The sequence below is a fragment of the Sorex araneus genome, chromosome 3 (assembly GCF_027595985.1).
Source record: "Sorex araneus isolate mSorAra2 chromosome 3, mSorAra2.pri, whole genome shotgun sequence".
NCBI classification, from domain to species: domain Eukaryota; kingdom Metazoa; phylum Chordata; class Mammalia; order Eulipotyphla; family Soricidae; genus Sorex; species Sorex araneus.
In genome coordinates this window covers 224,586,190-224,607,894 of record NC_073304.1, presented here as the reverse complement: position 1 = coordinate 224,607,894, position 21,705 = coordinate 224,586,190, and the positions used below count along the sequence as shown (strand labels likewise).

The 21,705-nt window shown below is 45.0% G+C and overlaps 2 protein-coding genes across 6 annotated transcripts in view; one reads left to right on the top strand and one right to left on the bottom strand.

Moving 5' to 3' along the window:
* Positions 1–13,306, bottom strand: part of MYL4 (myosin light chain 4) — a 34,702-nt gene extending 21,396 nt beyond the window's left edge. The window contains exon 1 of the mRNA XM_055130669.1: positions 13,094–13,306. The gene's annotated coding sequence lies outside the window, so the exon portion shown is untranslated. The remainder of the gene's footprint in view (positions 1–13,093) is intronic.
* Positions 13,307–13,410: 104 nt separating this feature from the next.
* CDC27 (cell division cycle 27) overlaps positions 13,411–21,705 on the top strand; it is a 65,183-nt gene continuing 56,888 nt past the window's right edge. For 3 of the 5 annotated variants that reach the window (XM_055130666.1, XM_055130667.1, XM_055130665.1), the window contains exon 1: positions 13,411–13,670. In XM_055130666.1, coding sequence (XP_054986641.1) covers positions 13,644–13,670 — 27 coding nt within the window. In that variant the 5' untranslated portion in view covers positions 13,411–13,643. The remainder of the gene's footprint in view (positions 13,671–21,705) is intronic. The other 2 variants (XM_055130663.1, XM_055130662.1) reach the window with 2 other exon arrangements.

Sequence of the window (21,705 nt, the reverse complement as noted above, 5' to 3'; positions counted from 1 at the left end):
CGCTCTTCATTATCAGCAATAGAAAACAAATGATCTAATGATGCCTTTTCGGCAAGTCTAATTGTTGGGGGGAAATTTCAAATAATAATAGTGGGTTTTCTTTCAAAAATTGAATGTAACCAAAGTAAAGAGAGAGTAAAGTGAAAATCATCTGTCATATAGGCAGTGCAGGGGGTGGGATGGGAGGGTATACTGGGGTTCTTGTGGTGGAACATGTGCACTGGTTGAAGGGATGGCTGTTTGATCATTGTATGACTGAGACTTAAACCTGAAAGCTTTGTAACTGTTATCACGATGATTCAATAATAATAATAATAATAATAATAAAAATTTTTAAAAATCTTCTTGGGGGGCTGGAGCAATAGCACAGCGGGTAGGGCATTTGCCTTACATGCAGTCAACCTGGGTTCGATTCCAAGCATTCCAATATGGTCCCCTGAGCACTGCCAGAAGTGATTCCTGAGTGCAGAGCCAGGAGTAACCCCTGGGCATCACCGAGTGTGATCCAAAAAGAAAAAAAAAATCTTCTTGGTTAACCAAACATGTTTTAAGAAACTTTTTGCCAAGAGTTACTCCTGAGCACAGAGGCAGGAATAGTTCCTGAGCACTGCTGGTTGTTGCCCCAGCTTCCTCCACCCCACCAAAAAAATTAAAAATAAAAACACTTTTCACAAAAGCAAAGAAGCCCTTTTCTCCAAAAGCTGAAACCAAAACAGAGGCTTTGATGGGCTGGAGCAATAGCACAATGGGTAGGGCATTTGCCTTGCATGCGGCTGACCCGGGTTCGATTCCCAGCACCCCATATGGTCTCCTGAGCATCGCCAGGGGTAATTCTTGAGTGCAGAGCTAGGAGTGACCCATATGCATTGCCAGCTGTGACCCAAAAAGCAAAAAATAAAACAAAATAAAACAGAAGCTTTTAAAGCCAAGAAAACAGCACAAGGGCTGGAATGATAGCACAGCAGGTAGGGTGTTTGCTTTACACATGGTTGACCCGGGTTCTATTCCCAGCATCCCATATGGTTTCCTGAGCACTGCCAGGAGTAATTCTCTGTGCATCGCTAGGTGTGACCCAAGAAGCAAAGAAAAAAGAAAAGAAAAGAAAAGAAAAGAAAGAAAGAAAGAAAGAAAGAGAGAGAGAGAGAGAGAGAAAGAAAGAAAGAAAGAAAGAAAGAAAGAAAGAAAGAAAAGAAAGAAAGAAAAGAAAGAAAGAAAAGAAAACAGCACAAGAGGGGCTAGAGTGATAGTACAGCGGGTAGGGCATTTGCCTTGCATGCGGCCAACCCGAGTTCAATTCCCAGCATCCCATATGGTCCCCTGAGAACCTCCAGGAGTAATTCCTGAGTGCAGAGCCAGGAGTAACCCCTGTGCATTGCCAGGTGTGACCCAAAAAGCAAAAAAAAAAAAAAAAACAAAACAAAAACCAGAAAACAGCACAAGAAAGCATCCACAGTACAGCCATCCCTCTGCCCTCACACCTTACAAAATGAGAGGCATACTACATCCACTTCTCAAAGGCCCAAAACTGTGGCTGAGAAGGCGGTACAAATATTTTTAGAAGAGAAACCACCCAACCACCCTGCCACCCTCAAGCTCTTCTAATCCCCCAAGTTAGCTGTGAAGAAGGCAGAGGCCAACAGCACGCTTGTGTACATTGTGGATGTCAAGGCCAACAGGTGTCAGAACAGGCTGAGAAGGTCTGTGAGATGGAGGTGGCCAAGGTCAAACCTCTGATCAGACCGGATGAAGAGAAGAAGGCGTGTGTTTAGCTGGCTCCCAATTAGGATGTCTGGGATGTTGCTAACAAAATTAGGATAATCTAAACTGAGTCCAGCTGGTTAATTCCAAATATACTTTTTTTTTGCTATTAAACTTATTTTTAAATATGATGATAAATTCTCTCCAAAGGTTTTTATAGGATAAAAGAAAATAAAATAATTAGTTCTACCCAAAATATCTGTTATTTCCAAGTTCCAACTTTTTCCCAAATTGTTTTAGTTTCAAATTTGCATTTGATCTGGCAAGGTAAAGTAATGCCTTGCAAGTGAGACCTGAGTTTGATCCAAGGAAGGAAGGAAGGAAGGGAGGGAGGGAGGGAGGAAGGGAGGGAGGGAGGGCCACAATGGGTAGGGCATTTGCCGTGCATACACCAGACGTAGGTTTGATATCTGAGATTCCATATGGTCCCCTGAGCACTACCCAGAGTAATTCCAGTGCAGAACCAGGAGTAACCCCTGAGCATTGCCAGGTGTGACAAAGAAAGAAGGAAAGAAGAGAGAAAGAAAGAAAGAAAGAAAGAAAGAAAAGAAAGAAAGAAAGAAAGAAGAAAGAAAGAAAGAAAGAAAGAGAGAGAGAGAGAGAGAGAGAAAGAAAGAGAAAGAAAGAAAGAAAGAAAGAAAGAAAAGAAAGAAAGAAAGAAAGAAGAAAGAAAGAAAGAAAAGAAAGAAAGAGAGAGAGAGAGAGAAGGAGGAATGAAGGAAGGAAGGAAGGAAGGAAGGAAGGAAGGAAGGAAGGAAGGAAGGAAGGAAGGAAGGGAGGAAGGGAGGGAAGAAGGGAGGCGAGGGAGGGAGGGAGGGAGGAAGATAAAGAAGAGAGAAGACAGAGAGAGAAAAAGAGAGAAATAAAGAGAACTAATATATTAAATATAGCTTTATCTCCTATCCTAGTCCTAAATCTATCTTATATTTGTGACACAAGAGAACAAAAGGTAAACAATAGCAAAGTTTATCCAGGACAACTATGGTGTAGACTTCAAACAAATATAAAGTTCAGTGTCCTGTGTTTAATCCATTGCTGTGCAATTTGTTTAAAGAAAAATGAAAGTCTGCCTAGAATCTAGAAAGGCAAAAACAAAGAATCTTTGTATGTGGGGTGTGTTTGTGGTGTGGGGGAGCACCTTCTCCAGATGATCTAGATATTTCCATTTAGGGGTCAGGCATGTATGTCCCTTCTGAGAAAAAAGAGATAATTATTTCATTTGCTCTTTTGGTTCTATGTCTTATCACCAAGAAACTTTCTGGTTAGAATCTCCATGAACTAAGGAGAAAGAATTAAACTTTTTTTTCTCAGAGGTCTAAGAAGACAGCTCAGAGTCTGGAGTGTGTGCCTAGTAGGCATGAGGTCCTGAGTTCAATCCCTAACACCACCAGCTTCCTAAGCACCACACTGTGTCTCTCCCAGGGGTGCAGCCCCCGGCGGGGGGGGGGGCATGATGGTTTGGTTTGAGCAGCACAAAAATTGTCAGGCAAAGGCCACTGGGCTGAGCATCACCAGGAGTGTTTCCTCCCCACTCAAAAAGGTTTTCTCAATGTAAATGAGCAACCTTTTGCATTTTCCATCTTTTGTTTTTTCCCTTTCTGATTTTTTAAGATCCTAGAATGGAAATTCAGAGCTATTTGCCCAAGAAGCCTCTTCACTGCATTCCCAGTTCCTACTCCTTGTTCAAGTCCTCAGCTTTTTTTTTAGCATGATCTTGCTCAAATTCCATTCTCATGAGGCCACTATCCAAATCGATCATCACTAAAAGCTCTCTAGGTTTATTGAATCTAAAGTCATTAACTTGGAACTCAAATCTCAGCGACTGTCCTTTGCACCACTATTTCAAATAGCAGCCTTCACTCCAGACCAACTAATTTGCTTAGTTTCTTTTCCTGTGCTTTTCAGCTCATTTTACCCTCCTCACGACTAAAGGCCTTGTAGCACATCACAGAGCCCACCTCAATCATGATGGATTTTCTAGATTAGCATGAGCTCTTTTGTTTGTTTGTTTGTTTTTGCTTTTTGGGTCACACCCAGCAATGCTCAGGGGTTACTCCTGGCTTTGCACTCAGAATTGCTCTTGGTGGTGCTTGGGGGACCATATGGGATGCAGGCAATCGAACCCAGGTTGGTGCAAAGGATTAGCATGAGCTCCTCACACTTTGTCTTGACATCCTTAGGAACTTATATTCAGAGTCACTATGTCCTCTGGGTCCAAATATGGGTTCAGTTAGAAAAGTCTGATGCTTTTCTAAAAATATATAATATGGGTCATTTACTTATCAGTTATATCCATAAAACATTTTTTTAATTTGGGGGCCACACTCAGTGGTGTTGGGGGATCATGTAGTCCTAGGGATCAAATTTAGGCCTCCCATATGCACAGCCTACTCTCCAGTCATTTGAGTCATTTGGCCCTCTAAATTTATATTATTTAAATGGATTGTTTTTGTTTCTAGGCCACATCTGGCAGTACTCAGGGCTTATTCCTGGCTCAGGGATCACTTCTGGCAGGCTCAGGAGAACATATGGAGTGTTGGGAACAGACCCAGATTGGCTATATGCAAGGCAAGCGCCCTACACACTATACTAAGGCTCTGGCCCTAAACGTATTTTTAATATAAGAACCCTCCAGCAGTGCTGAGGCCTAGGGCCACTAGGCCCAGTGGTGCTGCTCCAGGAGTCACCAGGGCCACAGCCAGTGGTTCAAGGCAGGGGATGGGGAAGAACATACGCAGGACCAAGTTCTCTCCAGGGATGGAACTCAGGCCTTGAGCACATAGACATGTGTTACATCCATTTAAGTCATATTCCCCACTGCATTAATGCCTTTTTATATTTGTGAAGGCACTATACTAGGCGTTAGAGTTATTACAGGGAGCAAATATAGTTAAAACTACCATGCATACCAGAGGGAAAGATGCTGTAAGAGCAAATAAAAGAATATATATGATAATTTAGATTAGGTAGGATGGGAAATATTTTTAAGGATGTATTATTAAGGTTGATGCCTGAAAGATGAGTAGCACTACACTGTAGTACTGTTATCCCATTGTTCATTGATTTGCTTGAGTGGGCACAGTAACATCTCCATTATGAGACTTGTTGCTACCATTTTTGGCATATCGAATATGCCACGGGTAGCTTGCCAGGCTCTGTCGTGTGGGTGGTATACTCTTGGTAGCTTGCCAGACTCTATGAGAGGGACAGAGGAATCGAACCTGGGTCGGTCACGTGCAAGGTAAATGCCCTACCCACTGTGCTATCTCCAGTCCCAGGTTTTGGCACAATTAAAAAGATGAGTATGATTTCAATATTAAAAGAATAAGGGTGACTGAGGATATAGTCCTAGCATTGGAGTACATCTTAGGTATTTAAGGTCTTGGGTTCAATTCCCATGCCCCTCAAAATATTAAAAAGAAAGGCAAAAAAGATTTAGGAAGAAGTAAAAGAACTTTCACCTTAATCACTCAGTTTACTTTTTAAGCATCTACTAAATATATAATGTTCTTCAAAGAATAATATCTGAAAATAGAATACTTGGTCGTTCCTTAGGGAAAGACATAGAATAAGCAATTGTATTCATCTGCTCTAAAAAATTCCACAGACTGAGTGACTTATATAACAGAAATTTGTTTTCTCACAGTCTGGAGGCTTAAAGTCCATGATCAAGGTGCTAGCAAATCTGGTTTCTAGAAAGAGTTATTTTCTTGGCCGGCAACTGGCTGCTTTCCTGCCACGTCCTCAGGTGACCTTTCTCTCGTGCTTACATACAGGGGAGGGTGGTAGGGAAAGAGTGAGTTGTTATGTCTCTTCTTATAAGAACAGTATCTTATTGAATCAGGCCCCACCTTGCTGACATTCCATACCAGTAATCCTTTCCTTAGAGCCATATTCCTCATCTCGCCCTGTCTATTCCCCTTTGTCCCAATTAATTTCTCCTATGTATGTATATGTTGCATGTTAAAAATGTTTAATTCACATGTTTAATTGACAGGGCCCCAGACATGAACATAAGAGTGTAGAGGAGAAAAGTTTTTCCCTCCACTGTACCATCAACGTGGAACTTCTTAATCTACTCTCTTGCCTCAGAGACTTTGCATGCAATTTTTCTCTACTCTTCACCTAGATATCTGTCCTCCTCCAAACACTTCAGATCTGTTCTTATTACTAGATACAGGGATAGTTGGCTCTCCCTACTATTGTTCTGTTGGTATAGTTGTCATTGCTCTTACCACCCTTACTGTAATTACTTGCCTTAGCTACTTTCTATGTAGTGTGGAGGTTAGAGGAGAGCAGCTCTGTCTACATTGTTCTAAGATGTATTCCCCATACATCATACTAACCTGAATAACCTAGATGAACAGACACCAGAGATAATCACCAAACATCCTAACCCTGTTTTACTAGCCCACTGCTTTATACTCACCTAATCCCACTGCTTAAGGAGATACTGCCCATGATCTGGTAGCTTCTCTGCCTTCTTTTCCCTTCCTTTCCCTTCTCTTAAAATCTTTTTTTGCATCCAGCCATTCAATCTGCAGTCCCTTACTTTCAATTTTGTCTACTGGCGGACAAAATCTGAGACTCTGAATCCCTGTAAAACTAATTAGTGGGGGCTGGAGCAATACCACAGTCAGTAGGGCATTTGCCTTGTACGTGGCTGAACTGAGTTCGATTCCCAGCATCCCATATGGTCCCCTGAGCACCGCCAGGAGTAATTCCTGAGTGCAGAGCCAGGAGTAACCCCTGTGCATCACCAGGTGTGACCCCCCAAAAAAATAATAATAATTAGTGATGCTAAAAAATGTTAGCAATTGGACTTATATAACACCTTGGAAAATGGCAATCAATTGGTGCAGAAGTGACAAAATAGAAAAAAAAGAATTGGAGCTTTAGAGTGCAAATTATGGGAAGGTAAACATCTGAGAGAAAGTATTATAAAATAAGGGTTATGCTAGTAATGTTCATTTATGCAAACTCAACTTATTGCCAACTCTGTCTCCACTGACAATGATTGTTTGTCTTCACGAGTACCAGAGAGGGAAGAGGAAATATCTTCATAAATTGAAATTTATATTCTGCTTTTAGATACATGGAGAAGGGTAAAGATTTCTCTTTATTTGTTCTTCTTAACTGCGTTCAGCTCAGAATAATCCTTTCATCAAAAGAACATATTCTACCTGCTTTGCTGGAACAAAGAGTGTAAGAGGATGATAGGTCAGATAAAACTGAACAAAAAGGCAGTGTGTTAGAGGATTTGTAAGACATGTTAAGGTTTGGGAGTATATTCTGAGAGCAATGGGGAATCCTGAGTTGTAAAGTTTAGACGGGGGAATCCTGACATGATCAGATTTATTCTGGAAGGTAGGTAAGTCTGGTGGAAGTAAAAAGCAGAAAGGTATTTTAAGAAATAAAATGTGAAGAGCTTTCTTAGAGGTTTGGGTTAAAGAGAGAGAGATTTGGTTTGGGTACTGGAGAGATGATGATGCCTTACACTGGAACAGGAAAAGTTTCTGGTGAAAGCAATGAGAAGTGCCATTCTGAACAAAGTATTTGTGAGATATCCAATTAAAGAGAGACATCCACCTGACAACTAGATATTTGGGTCTGGAATTCCAAGAGGCAGTCTGGCTAGGGATACAGATTTTGGAACAATTGTAGATTTTCATCTATAAGATGAAAAAGTATATTGCAGATGCCCCTCATTGCCCCCAGCACCACTGGACTTGGCATCTAACTGTCAGGCTGGGGTACTTACTTCAGGTTCAACTATCACTAGGAGTAGCATCTAGACTAGAGACTACTGACGAGACTTCCATACCACAGAGAAAACTAAACAAAACCAGAGCACTGGAGAAGAGGAGTTTTCTTAGGCAAGTGTATAGGATGAGGGGAAAGCCTAGAACAGATCCTGAAGCATTCTAATGTTAGGACTACCAAGAAAATATTTTTTTTTAATTTTAAGAGAGGCTGGACCCAGGTTCAATCTCTGGCATCCCATATGGTCCCGAGACCACCAGGAGTGATCCCTAAATGCACAGCCAGGAGTAAATCCTGATAACCTCCAGGTGCTGCACAAAACAGGTCAGAAAGATATCACAGGGTTAAGGTGCTTACCTTTCACGTAACTGACCTCGGTTCAACCCCCCACACCACATGCTCCCCTAGGCACTGCGTACAAATATGGAATCTTTTGACACTGTAGCCATGAATCAGGAGGAGGGGCTCCCAGATCTAAGCACTACTTAAGAGAGCCCCACACCCCTCCACTCCACCCCCCAAAAAAATCACAATAGAAAAAAACTCAGGAGAATGTATCATCAGAAAAAACAAAGGAAGGGAATAAAATCATTTAACCAAGAAAAAGAGGCAGAGCTTAAGGATGCCTCAGCAATAGAATACACATAGTACATGTCTTATATGTGTGGGGCCCTGGGCTTGATGAGAGAGAAACTTGTGGACAAGAAAATTGAAGGAATTCAGATATTGACTTTTTCAAGGGCACCTTTCCAGCATTTTGAATAATTGTCCAAACTGGTGTCCTCAAATCTGATTGAACATGAAATAGACCAAGGAACAAGCAAAGGAGCAAGATAATTGACCATGTTTTTAAAAATGCTTATTGTAATCCAACTCCACACACCAGCTAAACATGTGGATTATGGATAGCAGTAGGCTGCCCAAGTGGTCACTGCCCTGTGAATTTAAGTAGGTCAATTAGGAACAGAAAACAATCTTCTAAAAGACCCGTCAAATCAAGATATTAAATAATATGGCTTTATAGCGGGGTTAGATGGATCAGGAAATAAATATCCAACCTGCTATTGCTTATAAGAGATACACCTGAACATTCATAATAAACACAGGCTCAGACTAAAAAGTTGGAAAACAGTCATACAAACAAATAAGTGGAAAAGAGGGGGGAAAAAAAGCACAAACAGCCATACTTTTACAGACCAAAAAGCCTTTAAATAAGATATAGGAATGGACATTACTGATTGAGGGGTCTATATATCCAGAGTACTGGAATATATACAAAATTTCAGAGTGCTGAAATTTTATTAACAGAAATGCACCAAATAAAAGGGCAGCAAAGTTGATAAAGCAACTACTAACAGACCTGAGGAGGTACATCAACAGCACAATAGTGGAGACTAATAGCCCACTCTCATTGAACAGATCAACCAGACAGAAAATCAGTAAGGAAATAAAATCTTTAAATGAGGAAATGGAATTCATATAACTATATAAGGCTCTCCATACATTCCAAAACTAAATATACATTCTTGTCCAGTACTGCCAGAAGTAATTACTGAGTGCAGAGCCAGGAATAACCCCTAAGCATCGCCAGGTGTGATCCAAAAAACAAAACTAATCCCAAAAGAGACAATTATAGATGATCATTCCTGATGAACACAGATGCAAAGATCCTTGATAAAATCTTAGCAAGCCAAATTCAACAATCTATCAAAAGGATAATACATAATGGTCCCTGTCACTGTCATCCCATTGCTCATCAACTTGCTTGAGCAGGCACCAGTAATATCTCTATCATGAGACTTCTTGTTACCATTTTTGGCATATCAGGTGGAATTAATTTCAGAGATATGTAGGATAACATTGGATTTGTCTTTTCAGCCTTGACACAGGGAACTTAGTTTACCTTAAAGCAATGTTCTGGGTGTTTGATCATTGTGAGATTGTAACTCAAACATGAAAGCTTGTAACTATCTCATGGTGATTCAATAAAATTAAAAAAAAAAAACAATGTCCTTTCTGTATGGACATAGGAAGACAGCTAATATTATGCTTTGTAACTTGGGAGCTGATTGACTCAAATAATATTTACTCCTGAGCATCTGTTTTCTCAACTCAGTTGCCCTTAGTTCCTAGCACCCCAAAAGCAGGGTCTCAAACGAGGGACAGAATAGACCCAGGGCAAGCTATGAACTACCCTGGCATCGAAATGGGCCACGCCAAAGTGCCACAATACTCAACTATAAGTTGAGAACATGGTCATAGACAGACAAATGCTGTCATGATCCAAAAGTAACAACGAGACTAGGACCCTGCTGGTGTTAGGAAGATTAACCTGACCTGAGGATTGTGGACTGGAATATATAGTGAATGTCCTCAGGAAGAACCAAACTTTAAGTCTGATATATCTCTTACTGTGCTCATAGAGAATGACATTGTTAGAAATATTAGAAATAAATTTACTATAACTATTTAAGTGGATTACTAGTCCAGGAAGGAAGAAAGCGACACACCCTTGTTTGGACCCCACCCTTGATCGGATCTCCTAGTAATCTGGAGTAATCTCCTTAGATGAGATTTTGTCAATCTCCTGGAGAAATGGTCTTACCCTTCTTTGTTGATTTGTTAATGTCCAACCCACCTTTGTGTTACCACCCTATGTGATTGTTATATAAAGTAAGACTATAACAGAAGTAGAAAAGACACAGAATTGAGGGAGAAGAGGGAGAAGTAAGACAGAGGCAAGACAGAAGGGGAGAGGTAAGACAGAAGCAAGAGGAAGACACAGAAGCAGAAAAGAAGACACAGGGGCTGGAGAGATAGCACAGCGGGTAGGGCGTTTGCCTTGCACGCGGCCGACCCGGGTTCAAATCCCAGCATCCCATATGGTCCCCTGAGCACAGCCAGGGGTAATTCCTGAGTGCAGAGCCAGGAGTAACCCCTGTGCATCGCCAGATGTGACCCAAAAAGCCAAAAAAAAAAAAAAAAAAAAGAAGACACAGGAGAAGATACGGGAGAAGTGGTAGCAGAGAAGACACAGAGGAGAGAAGACACAGAAGTGGAGGATAAGACAAAGAGGCAGAGACAGAGAGAGGTCAGAAGAGACCAGGAGAGACTACAGAGACAGAGATAGAGAGACAGAAGAGAGCACAGCGGCACACACAGAAGTGGACCACAAATGAGGAGCTATCCCGATCCGGTTCATACAGAGCGACTCGAGAGCACTGAATGTGAGCAGCAAGACAGAGAGAGCGCTGCCCCGAGAGCCCGCGAACAACACAACACACATCTCCCCCTCCCGCACGCACACCTTTATATTTTTTACAGCTGATTCAATATGCACAAATCAATTAATGTAAGAACAAACAACAAAATGATTTTTCCAAACAGAGGAAAAATGTAAGTATATGATAGTATCAATAATTGATGAACAGAAATCTTATTTTTTAGGGGGAGGATATACCTGGATATCTGGTGGTGACCAGGAGTTACTCCTAGTTTACTGCTTGGAGTTGCTCCTGGGGAGCACTATGTGGTATCAGAGATTGGACTAGATCTCGTGCATGCTCCAGTCCTTTGAACTATCTCTGCAGCTGCAGAGGAAGCCTTTGACATGTTTTAACACCCATTTATGATAAAAACTCAACAAAATAGAAATATAAGGAACTTACATCAATATAGTAAAGGCCATATATAATACACCCACAGCTAACATCATACTCAAGAGTAAAAACTGAAAAGTCTTTCCATTAAGATCAGGCATGAGGCACGGAAGTCCACTTTCACTGCTATTATTCAACATAGTATTGGAAGTCCTAGTCACAGCATCCTGTCAAGAAAAAGAAATCAGGGGCTGTAGAGATGGCACAAGGGCTAAAGAAGGCCCTTGCCTTGCATGCAGTCGACCCAAGTTGGGTTACGGGCACTGCATATGGTTCCTTGAACCCTGCCAAGAGTGAGCTTGAGCACTGCTGAATGTAGTCCAAAACCAAAATAATATAGAATCAAATTAAAGGCATTCAGACGGGAATACAAATTAAAACTATCACTATTAGCAAATGATGTAATTATATAGAAGACTCTAACGACTCCACTGAAAAACTTTTAGAAATAATAAACCAGCACTGTGAAGTAGGCTACAAAATTAAAACACAAAAATCTGTTAGAAGAAAAAGAAATTTTACAAAGCATTTACTATTATGTTCTGAAATATCAAGTACCTAGGACTCAACAAAGAATGTGAAACATTGACAACTCTAAATCAGTATTAAAAGAAACTGAAGACTATGTAAGGAAATGAAAACCTATCCCTCATTCTTGGATTAGAAAAGGTAACATTGTTTAAATGACCATACCGCAGGAGATAGTGCAGAGGATAGGGCATTTTTTTTCCCTCACAAGCTGCATTCCCCAGCAGCCCATGTGGTCCCCTGGGCCAGACAGGAGTGATCCCAGAGCACAGAGCCAGGAGTAAACCTTGAGCACTGCCAGGGATGGCTCAAAAACAAAACAAATATAATAGGACCACACTATCCAAATCCTTAGATAAATTTAGTGCAATTCCTATGAAAATTTCAGTGGCGTTTCTTCATAGACATAGAACTAACACCACTAAAACGTGTTTAAAGCAACAAAACTCCCTGAATTGCCACAGCAGTTCTGAGGGCGTTGAGGGGAGGAGATGTGAGGCATAAAGTGGCCCCCTTTAATCCAAAGCTATAAAGGGACGCTGCCCCGACACAATGGGGCGAATAGCAGCCCCCCAACCCCCCCACCTTCATCAGCTTCCAGACACAGCTCCAAGGGCCCCGTCAAAACAGCACAAAGGATGGGGCTGGAGTGATAGCATAGCGGGTAGAGCGTTTGCCTTGCACGCGGCCCACCCGGGTTCAATCCCCAGCATCCCATATGGTCCCCTGAGCACCACCAGGGGTAAATTCCTGAGTGCAGAGCTAGGTGGAACCCCTAAGCATCGCCAGGTGTGACCCAAAAAGAAAAAAAAAAACACAGCACAAAGGGGCTGGGAGCACTGAGGGAAGCATGGGAAGTCTTCAACAAATGATGTTAGGGTCACACGGGGTGGGGAGGGTGAGAATGACTGGAAGAGGGAGAAAGAGAAAAGAAGGAGCGAGCAAGAGGGATGGAGAGAAACGCCTGGGCTCTCCCCATCTCTTCCTGCTCTTCTCCTCCACTCCTTCGCCCCCTCAATCCTCCTCAGCCTCCAAGTCCAGCTCGTCCCTCTCTCTCCACCAGGCCAGGCCAGGGTCTGAGGCGCCGCCCAGGCGCGCCGCAGTCATTCCACACACGCCTGCCGCAGGCGACCCCCACGTGTGGTTCCGTCCCCGCCGCACTGTCCCTGCACCCGCGTCGCCCGCCCCCGTCCAAGGGCACGTCCCGAGGCTCGCGCCACGCCGAATTCTTTCACTCTCCTCCCCGGGGGCGCCCCGCCCGGGGCCTCGTCACACCGCTTTCCCCCTCAGCGTGACCGACTGGAGGGCAGGGACCACCCCCTGGATTTTCACAAAGGTCCTTCCCCTCTGAACCGTGACGAGGCACTTCCGAGTGGACGAACGACCTTAGCTCAAGAGACAAATTCTTCTCGACGGCTCAAAGGCAGTCCCGACTCCGGGGGGCTTCGCCCTTGGCCTCGACTACCGCGCACTAATTAAGCCCGAGAGGCTGAAGTGGGGGACGGGGAAGGGGGGGCTGCTCGAAAGCCGACGGCCGCGGGCTCGCGTAACGCTCGCGGCGAGAAGGGCGGGCAGGCGGCGGGGCGGGGCGTGCGCGAGCGAAGGCGGGGCCCCCGCGAAGAGGAAGCGACGCGCGCCCGCACGCTCGGCAGTCTCCGGTCGCCCTCGACGATTTCCGGCCGCGGGCTCCGCCTCCGCCGAGCCTCCTCGGACTTTTCCGGTCGCGGTCGGGCTTTTCCGTCCGACTCCCGCGCCGCGCGCTCCCCCCGGCTTCGGGCATTTCCGAGTCCCGTTCGGGAGTCTTCGGCCATCGCTCGGCCTCCCCCATCCCCCGGTAACGGTCGCTGGTGAGTTTAAATGAGCCGGGGCTGGCCGGGCCGAAGCCGCTACGGGGGGGGCCTGAGGCACTGCAGAAAGTGGGCCTGAGCCTCCAGGATGACGGTGCTGCAGGAACCCGTGCAGGTAACGCTCGCTGCCGGCTCCGAGGCGCGGCTCGCGGCGCCGCTCGGGAAGCGGCGGGACGGCCACTCCGCGGCCTGCTGCGGCCTAGGCCCGGCCGCTCCTCCCGCCTGCCCCCGGGCCGGCCCGGGCCTCGCGTCCCGGCAGCCCCGACGCCCCGCCCGCGTCCCGAGCCGTGCGGCCTTCGCCCGCGGTCCCTCCTGCCCCGGGTGGGCGCGGGGTCGGGCGGCTAAATCGCGCCTTTGCGCGCCGAGCCCGCGTCCGGCCCGCCCCTCCTGCCGGCTCCGGGCGGGAGCCGGGGGTTGGGGGTGCTGGGGCGTCTGGGTGGGGGGCGCCCGAGACAGGGACCGGAGCCGAAGGGGCGTCGCGGAGCCCCCCGGGAGCCTGGGGGAGAGGCGGGGCGGCGCCGCCGGTGTGCGAGGCGCGGGGCTGGGTTGGTTTCTCGCGGGACGTGCGGGCTGGAGGGAGGCTGGGTTCGGCATTTCCAAGACGAATTTCCCTGTGGGCTCCCCCACCCCCACCCCCGGTCCCCACCCCGGGTGGCCGGCCGAGTCCCGCTGGACAAGGGTCCGAGAGGCCCGGCCCTGCGGGACGAGCCCCGGGGACGGGCTGGCAGCGGCCGCCGCAGCGCCGGGGCTGGGGCTCGCGGGGGGCCGAGTGCGCGTCCCGGGGTGGGGGGTGGGTGGGATGAAGGGCACCCCTCGGGCCGGGGCAGCCCCGCCGAACCGGTGGGTCCTTTTGTCCCTCGGGGCCGGCCCGCGGCCCGTCCCTCCCGGGGTCGTGGACGCGGCCTCGGGGGAGTCGCCCGGGGTCCCCTGCTGTCATCGGGATCGGGGCTTGGATGCGGCCCGCCGTGGCAGCTGGTGGACGTTCCCGCACCCCTGCCCCCTTTGCGCGCCTCTGATTTTATTTTATTTATTTATTTTTTACCCCCTTTGCAGGGGACGGGGCGCGTCACTGCTCCAGGTTCGGCTTCTCGGGCTCCTTCTGGCCTCGGAGCGGCTGTCAGTGTTTGAATGAATGCGCCGTGGGGTTCCATCTTGCGGGCTGTACCGGCGAGCCCAGGGCCCTTTCCTGCCGGCTCCCTCCCTGGCCCCCGAGTCCAAGAGGCGCTTCTAAGGGTTTCTTTTCTTTTCTATTTTTTTTTTTTTGGACCTTGCAGGAAGTTGGAACTTGTGAAATGGAAGGGCAGATCACACAGGTTGTTTGATTTCTGTTTCAGATTACTGTAAATTCCCCTCCCCCCCCACGATACATTTGCCTTCCTTCACCCCAGAGGACTTCTAACAGGAAAAAGACATATGAGACGCGTTTCGTTGATACCATGTAACCACTTTTTAGTAATCATTCCGACTTGTTTAAAAGCTTGGGGTGGGGGGTGGGAAGAGGTACCTTATTCCTAGCAAACTCTTTTCAAACTCTTTTCTCCTTAAAATACTCTTTAATAATGATTTTAGGCATTTCAAGACTTTTAAAAAAATTGGTTCTCCCCCACCTCCCTCCTTGTACCTTTGTGGCAAAAAGTTTTAGGCTATGGCTAGGTGAGAGTTTTGATTGTAATAAGAAACTGTTCGAGAAGGAATCTGGAGGAGGTGGAAAAATAAGTGACTAAGATGTAAATACCAAGTGAAATGGGACAGTGCATAAGAAAAGTAAAGATGAAAATAGAACAGATTAGAAGATACTGTTTTCTTTTTAAAATTTATGGTGAATTATTTCATCTATTTGGAAGAAATGAGAAAGTAAGAAAGTTTTTTTTTTTCTTGGTAGTCTTCAGTGTTCATGGCATTACTGGGTACAGGAAGTCATTGAGAGAAATCGGAGCAACCATGTTGTCACTATTATTATTACTATTATTATCATCATTAATTTTGGTTTTGGAACCACACTGAGCATTGCCTGATTGTCACTCTTAGTGATGCTCAGGGGGCCGTGTAATACTGGCAGTGGCCCCTGGGCCTCTTGCATCCAGAGCTTGGGCTCCTGTCCTTTGAGATATCTCCCCACCTCTTTAGGGTTTTGGTGTGAAAAGCAAGTTTTATAGACCACATGCTGTTAAGTATAAGCAACTCTAACAAAGTATCTTTCATCGAGAAGTATTACTTTATATTTGTCTTTTTTTTTTTTTTTTTTTTTTTGGTTTTTGGGTCACACCCGGCGATGCACAGGAGTTACTCCTGGCTCTTCACTCAGGAATTACCCCTGGCGGTGCTCAGGGGACCATATGGGATGCTGGGATTAGAACCCGGGTCGGCCGCGTGCAAGGCAAACGCCCTACCCGCTGTGCTATTGCTCCAGCCCCTATATTTGTCTTAACAACAAAATAAAACCAAGATTCTGCTTTTATGAAGCAGAAGTTCTGTTATTTCATTTTAATGTGTATGATAGAGACACACTAGCTTAAAATATTTCAGTCAGTGCCATTTTGGCTACTTGTAAATCCTGATGAAATTAGGGACTAGAGAGAGAATACAGTGGGTAACTCTGCCGCGCTTGTCTTGTATGCAGCTGACCTGGGTTCAATCCCTTGTACCTCGTATGGTCCCTGAGCCCCACCAGGAGTGATTCTGAGCTCCGAGCCAGAAGTAAGCTCTGAGCACCACCAGGTGTGGCACTAAAACAAACAAAACAAAACAAAAAAATCTGATGAAATTAGTTTTAAGGGTCGAGAGAGAATATAGGAGGTAGATAAGGTACTGGCTTACTTTGCAGTGCATTCAACCCTGGTTCAATGGCTGGCAGCATATGTGGTCCCCCAAGTACTGCCCCGGAGTCACTCCTGAACACAAAGCCAGACATAGCCACTGGACACCACATGGCATGAGCCCCCAAACCAAAACATATATGTGTGTGTGTGTGTGTGTGTGTATACACATATATATTATAAGCAAGAATATTTTTATTGATACATATCACTGAGGGTAGGATTTTATAAAGTGCTAAAATTGAAAATAAGCCTGTAAAAATTGCCTTATAAAGCAGAATAGTAAGTAGGTCCTCTACACATAAGACTTTAGAGATTATTAAATAGTGAACGCATACTTTGGTTGGCATAAGATGTACAGGGATCGTATGGATTCAAAGAATTTCTGGGGCTAGGCATATGATTCATGCGAAGTCCTGGGTTCTGATCCTGCCTCCACACTCAGGAATTATTCCTGGTGGTGCTGGGGGGAACCAGATGAGATGTTAGGGATAAAACCCAGGTAGGCTGCATGCAAACAAGCACCTTACCTGCTGCACTTTCTCTTCAGCCCCCCCAAGCAACTTCTTTTAATCCAAATAATTTAGAATTAAAATAACTTAGAATTCAGGAAAGGCTTGTTAGATACCTCCCTTCCCTCCAAATATGAAGAGACTTCTTGATTTTTGAAGATAATATTTTAATCATTTCATTAAATTGCTCTGTACAGTGATAGCAAAGAAATGAAAGTCTAAATATATTTTGTGATTTCTAAAAACATAACAGTATGTAAATTGATAAATCAGTATTTAACTAGTTGGCTTTTATTTTAAATATTTATGTATTTGACCTAGGTAGTTCAATTGGTAGGACCACCAGGTATGGTCCTGGAAGCCCCCAGACACTGCTGGCTGTGACCCTAACAATAACATGTGTATATGTACGTACGTATATATATGACATACATATATACACATATATGATATATATTCAAATTATATTATATATATTCAAATTAGTTGAAAAATTTGTTTAGGAGATTTTTTGTTAAAACAGATTACCTATATTTAGGGTTATCTTGTATTGTGGTACCTTATAGTATCTTGAATGTAGTGCTACTAATACCTCAACTGAAAAAATAATAGACTTTAGGAAGTAGAGGTGAATGAGGAAGTCATTGCAAATACTTATTTTCTTTATGGAGCAGTGTCCTGATGCAGCTCATGTGCTTGTTACCTAGAGAGAGAGAGAGAGCATTAGAACATGACAACGTAGTGTTTACACACTGAAAGGCCACTCGAGGCAGGGCTGTATGGGAGAGACCTAAAAGGAACTTGATCTAGGCCCTGGTTTCTGCTACAACAGGAGCAGCATCAAAAAAGCAAAAAGTTAAGATGTAGCCTAAACGAAAATAACAGATGAAAAGGAAGTCACACTCCTGAGTCAAGCTAAAAGCCCTGTAAAAGACATGCTGAAACTTTTGAAAAGCGTGTGAGGGGATTGGACAAATAGCATTATCAGGGCATTTGTCTTACACATAGGCCACCTGGCATTGATCCCTGGCACCACACATGGTTCCTGAGCCCCTCTAGGAGTGATCCCTGAGTACAGAATCAGGAATATGCTGTGAGGAGCACTGCTGAGAGTGCCCCATCCCACCCCTCAAAAAAGAGAGAATTTCATTTCTGGGGTTGGTGAAATAGAACCAGTTCCATCCCTGGCACAGCATAATGGTGCCACGGGCACCATCTGGGGTCACTCCTGAACACAGAACCAAGAATGGCCCCTGAGCACCACCAGGTGTTTCCAAACCAGGCCTTCCCAAAAAAATCATTTTGAACAGATTGAGTCGGAAATCCTTGTGAAACCAATCTCAAGGGCTTAGCAGCTAATATTTGGTGAGATCCTGTCTTGGTGGGTGTTTAGCAGTAATCTTTGGATGTTATAAATCAGTGTATTTGATTGCACAGCTAAAACTTTGGAAAAGAGAGCCCAGTGTAGAGGGAGAATGGGAAAGGTTTTTTGAAGGAGTAGAATAAAAAACTTCAGAAGATAGAAAGGATTGAGTTGGAAGTGAAGAGAAAGAATAGTCCTGTCAAGGCATAACATTAGCAGAAGCCCAAAGATAAGAATAGTGTTTAGGAACAAGAGAACAGTAGAATAGTAAAACCTTGGGAATTCAGGAACAATTAAGGTTTTGCTAGTAAGGTAGAATCAGGTTTATAAAAAGGCTTAACATCTTGGTGGGGGAGTTTAGATTTAATGTATTGATAGATGGCAGTATAGATTTTTGGACAGGAGTTAATGCAATAAAAGCAGTTTTCAGAAGATTAATCTGGTGGTGTTGGCAAGGAGGAAAGAGGCAAGAGATGGGGAAATATACAGACTAGTAACAATCCAGTTATTTAGTAATGTTCACCAGGAGTCCTCAATTTGGGACAGTTTACTAAAAAAAAGGGGGGGGTTCTCCTGTACAGTGTTGGGGTGTTGTATAGCATCCACTGGCTCTTTCTACTAGATGATCTTCCTCCATTTGTGATAATCAGAAATTCCTCTGAGAGGTTGCTCAATGGCCCTTGGTGGACACAGTTTTGCAGATTGAAGGGCTGGGGCACCCGAGTCCCAACCCTGGCACCACAGGGTCACCTAAGCACAGGCTCCAAGCAACACCAGGTGTGACCCCAGGGACAGGGCTTCCCAGCAGTGCTGGGGTGGCCCTGGGGATCCCTGACACTCCAGGGCTTGAACATAGCTCTGAGTCCTCAGGGCCTGGCATGGAACCACCTGGCCTTGTTGGCAGGGTGTCACCAGGAGTGACCCTAGGATCCCCTAAGCACTGCTTGAGAGGCCCCCAAAAGAGATGCACTCAGACTAACTTCACTGACTTAGACCTAAACTAAATGAGAGTTGTTGTAGAAATTTGCTGGTTGTGTGTAACAGGGAGATTTTTCCACGGTCATTTGTTTTCCTCTTGTACCTTCTTGTATCTAATACTTTCAAGACCTGCTTCTATGGACTGAAAAAAGCTGTTTCCTTTTTAAGGAAAACTGTAACAAAACAATTTATGTGGTCACATTTGAGCCTTTTAAAAGAACACTGTTTAGGTTTGGGATGGAAGTGGAGTGTGGGCCACACCTTGCAAGGGGGGGGGGGCTGCTCCCAGCAGTGCTGGGGGCTCTGTGACACCAGGGGTGAAACCAGGGTCAGTTGCACACCTAGTCAATACCTTAATTGACTCCTGTGCTATCTCTCTGGCCCTATTTATATTTTAATTAGTATTTCATAATAGAAGAATGAGCAAGTAAGGGTTTGGGTTACATTTTATGGTTACATTGTGTGTGTGTGTGTGTGTGTGTGTGTGTGTGTGTGTGTGTGTGTGTGTGTGTGTGTGTGTGTGTGAAGAATGAGCAAGTAAGGGTTTGGGTTACATTTTATGGTTACATTGTGTGTGTGTGTGTGTGTGTGTGTGTGTGTGTGTGTGTGTGTGTGTGTGTGTGTGTGTGTGTGTGTGTGTGTGTGTTTGAGGTGGGGAACACCCGGTGGTGCTCAGTGGCCACTCCTGGTGGTTCTGTATCACTTGTATCACTTGTTATCCCGTTTATCTTCGAGCAGGCACCAGTAGCGTCTCCATTTGTCCCTGGCATGTGTAGCTCAATGATATCTGCTTGCTCCAGGAGCAGAAAGAGCCTCAAATTGTTCATTCAAGCCTCGATCCCCTCTTGGAGAGCCCAGCAAGCTACCGAGAGTACCCTGCCCGCATGGCAGAGCCTGGCAAGCTACCCGTGGCGTATTCGATATGCCCAAAACAGTAGCAACAATGGGTGGTTCTGTAGGGACAATATATGGTGCGTGGGATTTGAATGAGATTCATAGCTGCAGCCGCCTACAAGAAAAATAACTCCTGTGCTATCTCTCTGGCCTCTGATTTATTTATATTTATAATTAATACAACCTAAGACCTATTAACTTAATCAAAGGATTGGGACAGCTTTATTTAGCTTCATAACTTTCTTTTAGCAGCACTTTGTCCGTTTGGCTTTAGTTTGCAGAACTGCCCAGATAATGTTCTGCGTGAGACCTTTTTGAGGGGGCATAAGCACACCAGCAGTTGGGTAAGAGTAAGTTAATAATCAGGGAGCTGATCTTGGCCCTGCTGGTCATCCTCTAGCAGTTTATAGTTAGAGAGTAAGTCTGTCTGTCCGTCCGTCCCCTCCCCCTCAACCTCCCCAGAGATGCTGTCAGTCAGGAACTTAGAGGTAATTGAACAGAACGGATGTAAAAGTGTATGTGAGATTTTTCCTATAATAGCAAATTTTGCTTCTTTTTTTTTTGAGGAGTTTGAGTTGACTTCTTTCACTTTTCATTTCTGACCATCTTAAGAAATGGTGGTAAAGGAATGATACTGTGAACAAAGTTTGATTTTTATTTTATTTTTTAATTTAATTTTTTTTTCTTTTTGGGTCACACCTGGCGATGCTCAGGGGTTACTCCTGGCTCTACACTCAGGAATTACCCCTGGTGGTGTTCGGGGGACCATATGGAATGCTGGGAATCGAACCTGGGTCGGCGGAGTGCAAGGCAAATGCCCCACCCGCTGTGCTATCCTCCAGCCCCCAAAGTTTGATTTTTAAATCAGAAGTGAATAATAGGGTTCTTGAGTGTGCGGGTTTTTAAAAAAGCTTTAATTTCTTTATTTTACCATTTAAATTAATTTTTTCGTTTTGGGGTTACACACCTGGCAGTGCTCACAGGCTCCTGCCAGCTTTCTGCACAAGTGCTCAGGAGGCACTCCTGGTGGTTTTCAGGACACCTAGACTAGGTTCTAGGTGTAGTACCTGTAGGGCCTCCAGCATGCAGAGCATGCACTTACCCTGTGAGCCGTCTGCTTAATTTTCAAAAGAAGAGTTCAGAAAAATAAAGAGAAAGAAGATGAGGTGCTGAAGCTATAGTACAGTGGGTAGAACATTTGCCTTGTACGCAGCCAACCTGGGTTCAATCCCCAGCACCCCGTATGGACCCTCAGGCCCGTCAGGAGTGACCCCTGAGTGCAGAGCCAGGAGTAAGTCCTGAGCACTGCCATATGTGGCCCCAAAACAAAAATGAAAAAAGAGAAAGAGGGATGGAGGGAGGAGTGCTAGAGAGGTAGAGTGGAAAGAGCGCTTGCCTTGTACATGGGATGCCTGGGTTCGGTTCCCCAGCACTGCATATGGTCCCCTGAGTACTGTCAGGAGTGATCCCTGAGTGCAGAGCTAGGAGTAAGCCCTGAGCACAGCTGGGTATGCCCCGTAAACCAAAAGAAAACAGGGGCTACAGAGATAGTACAGCCTGTAGGGCGCTTGCCTTGCATGTGTCCAG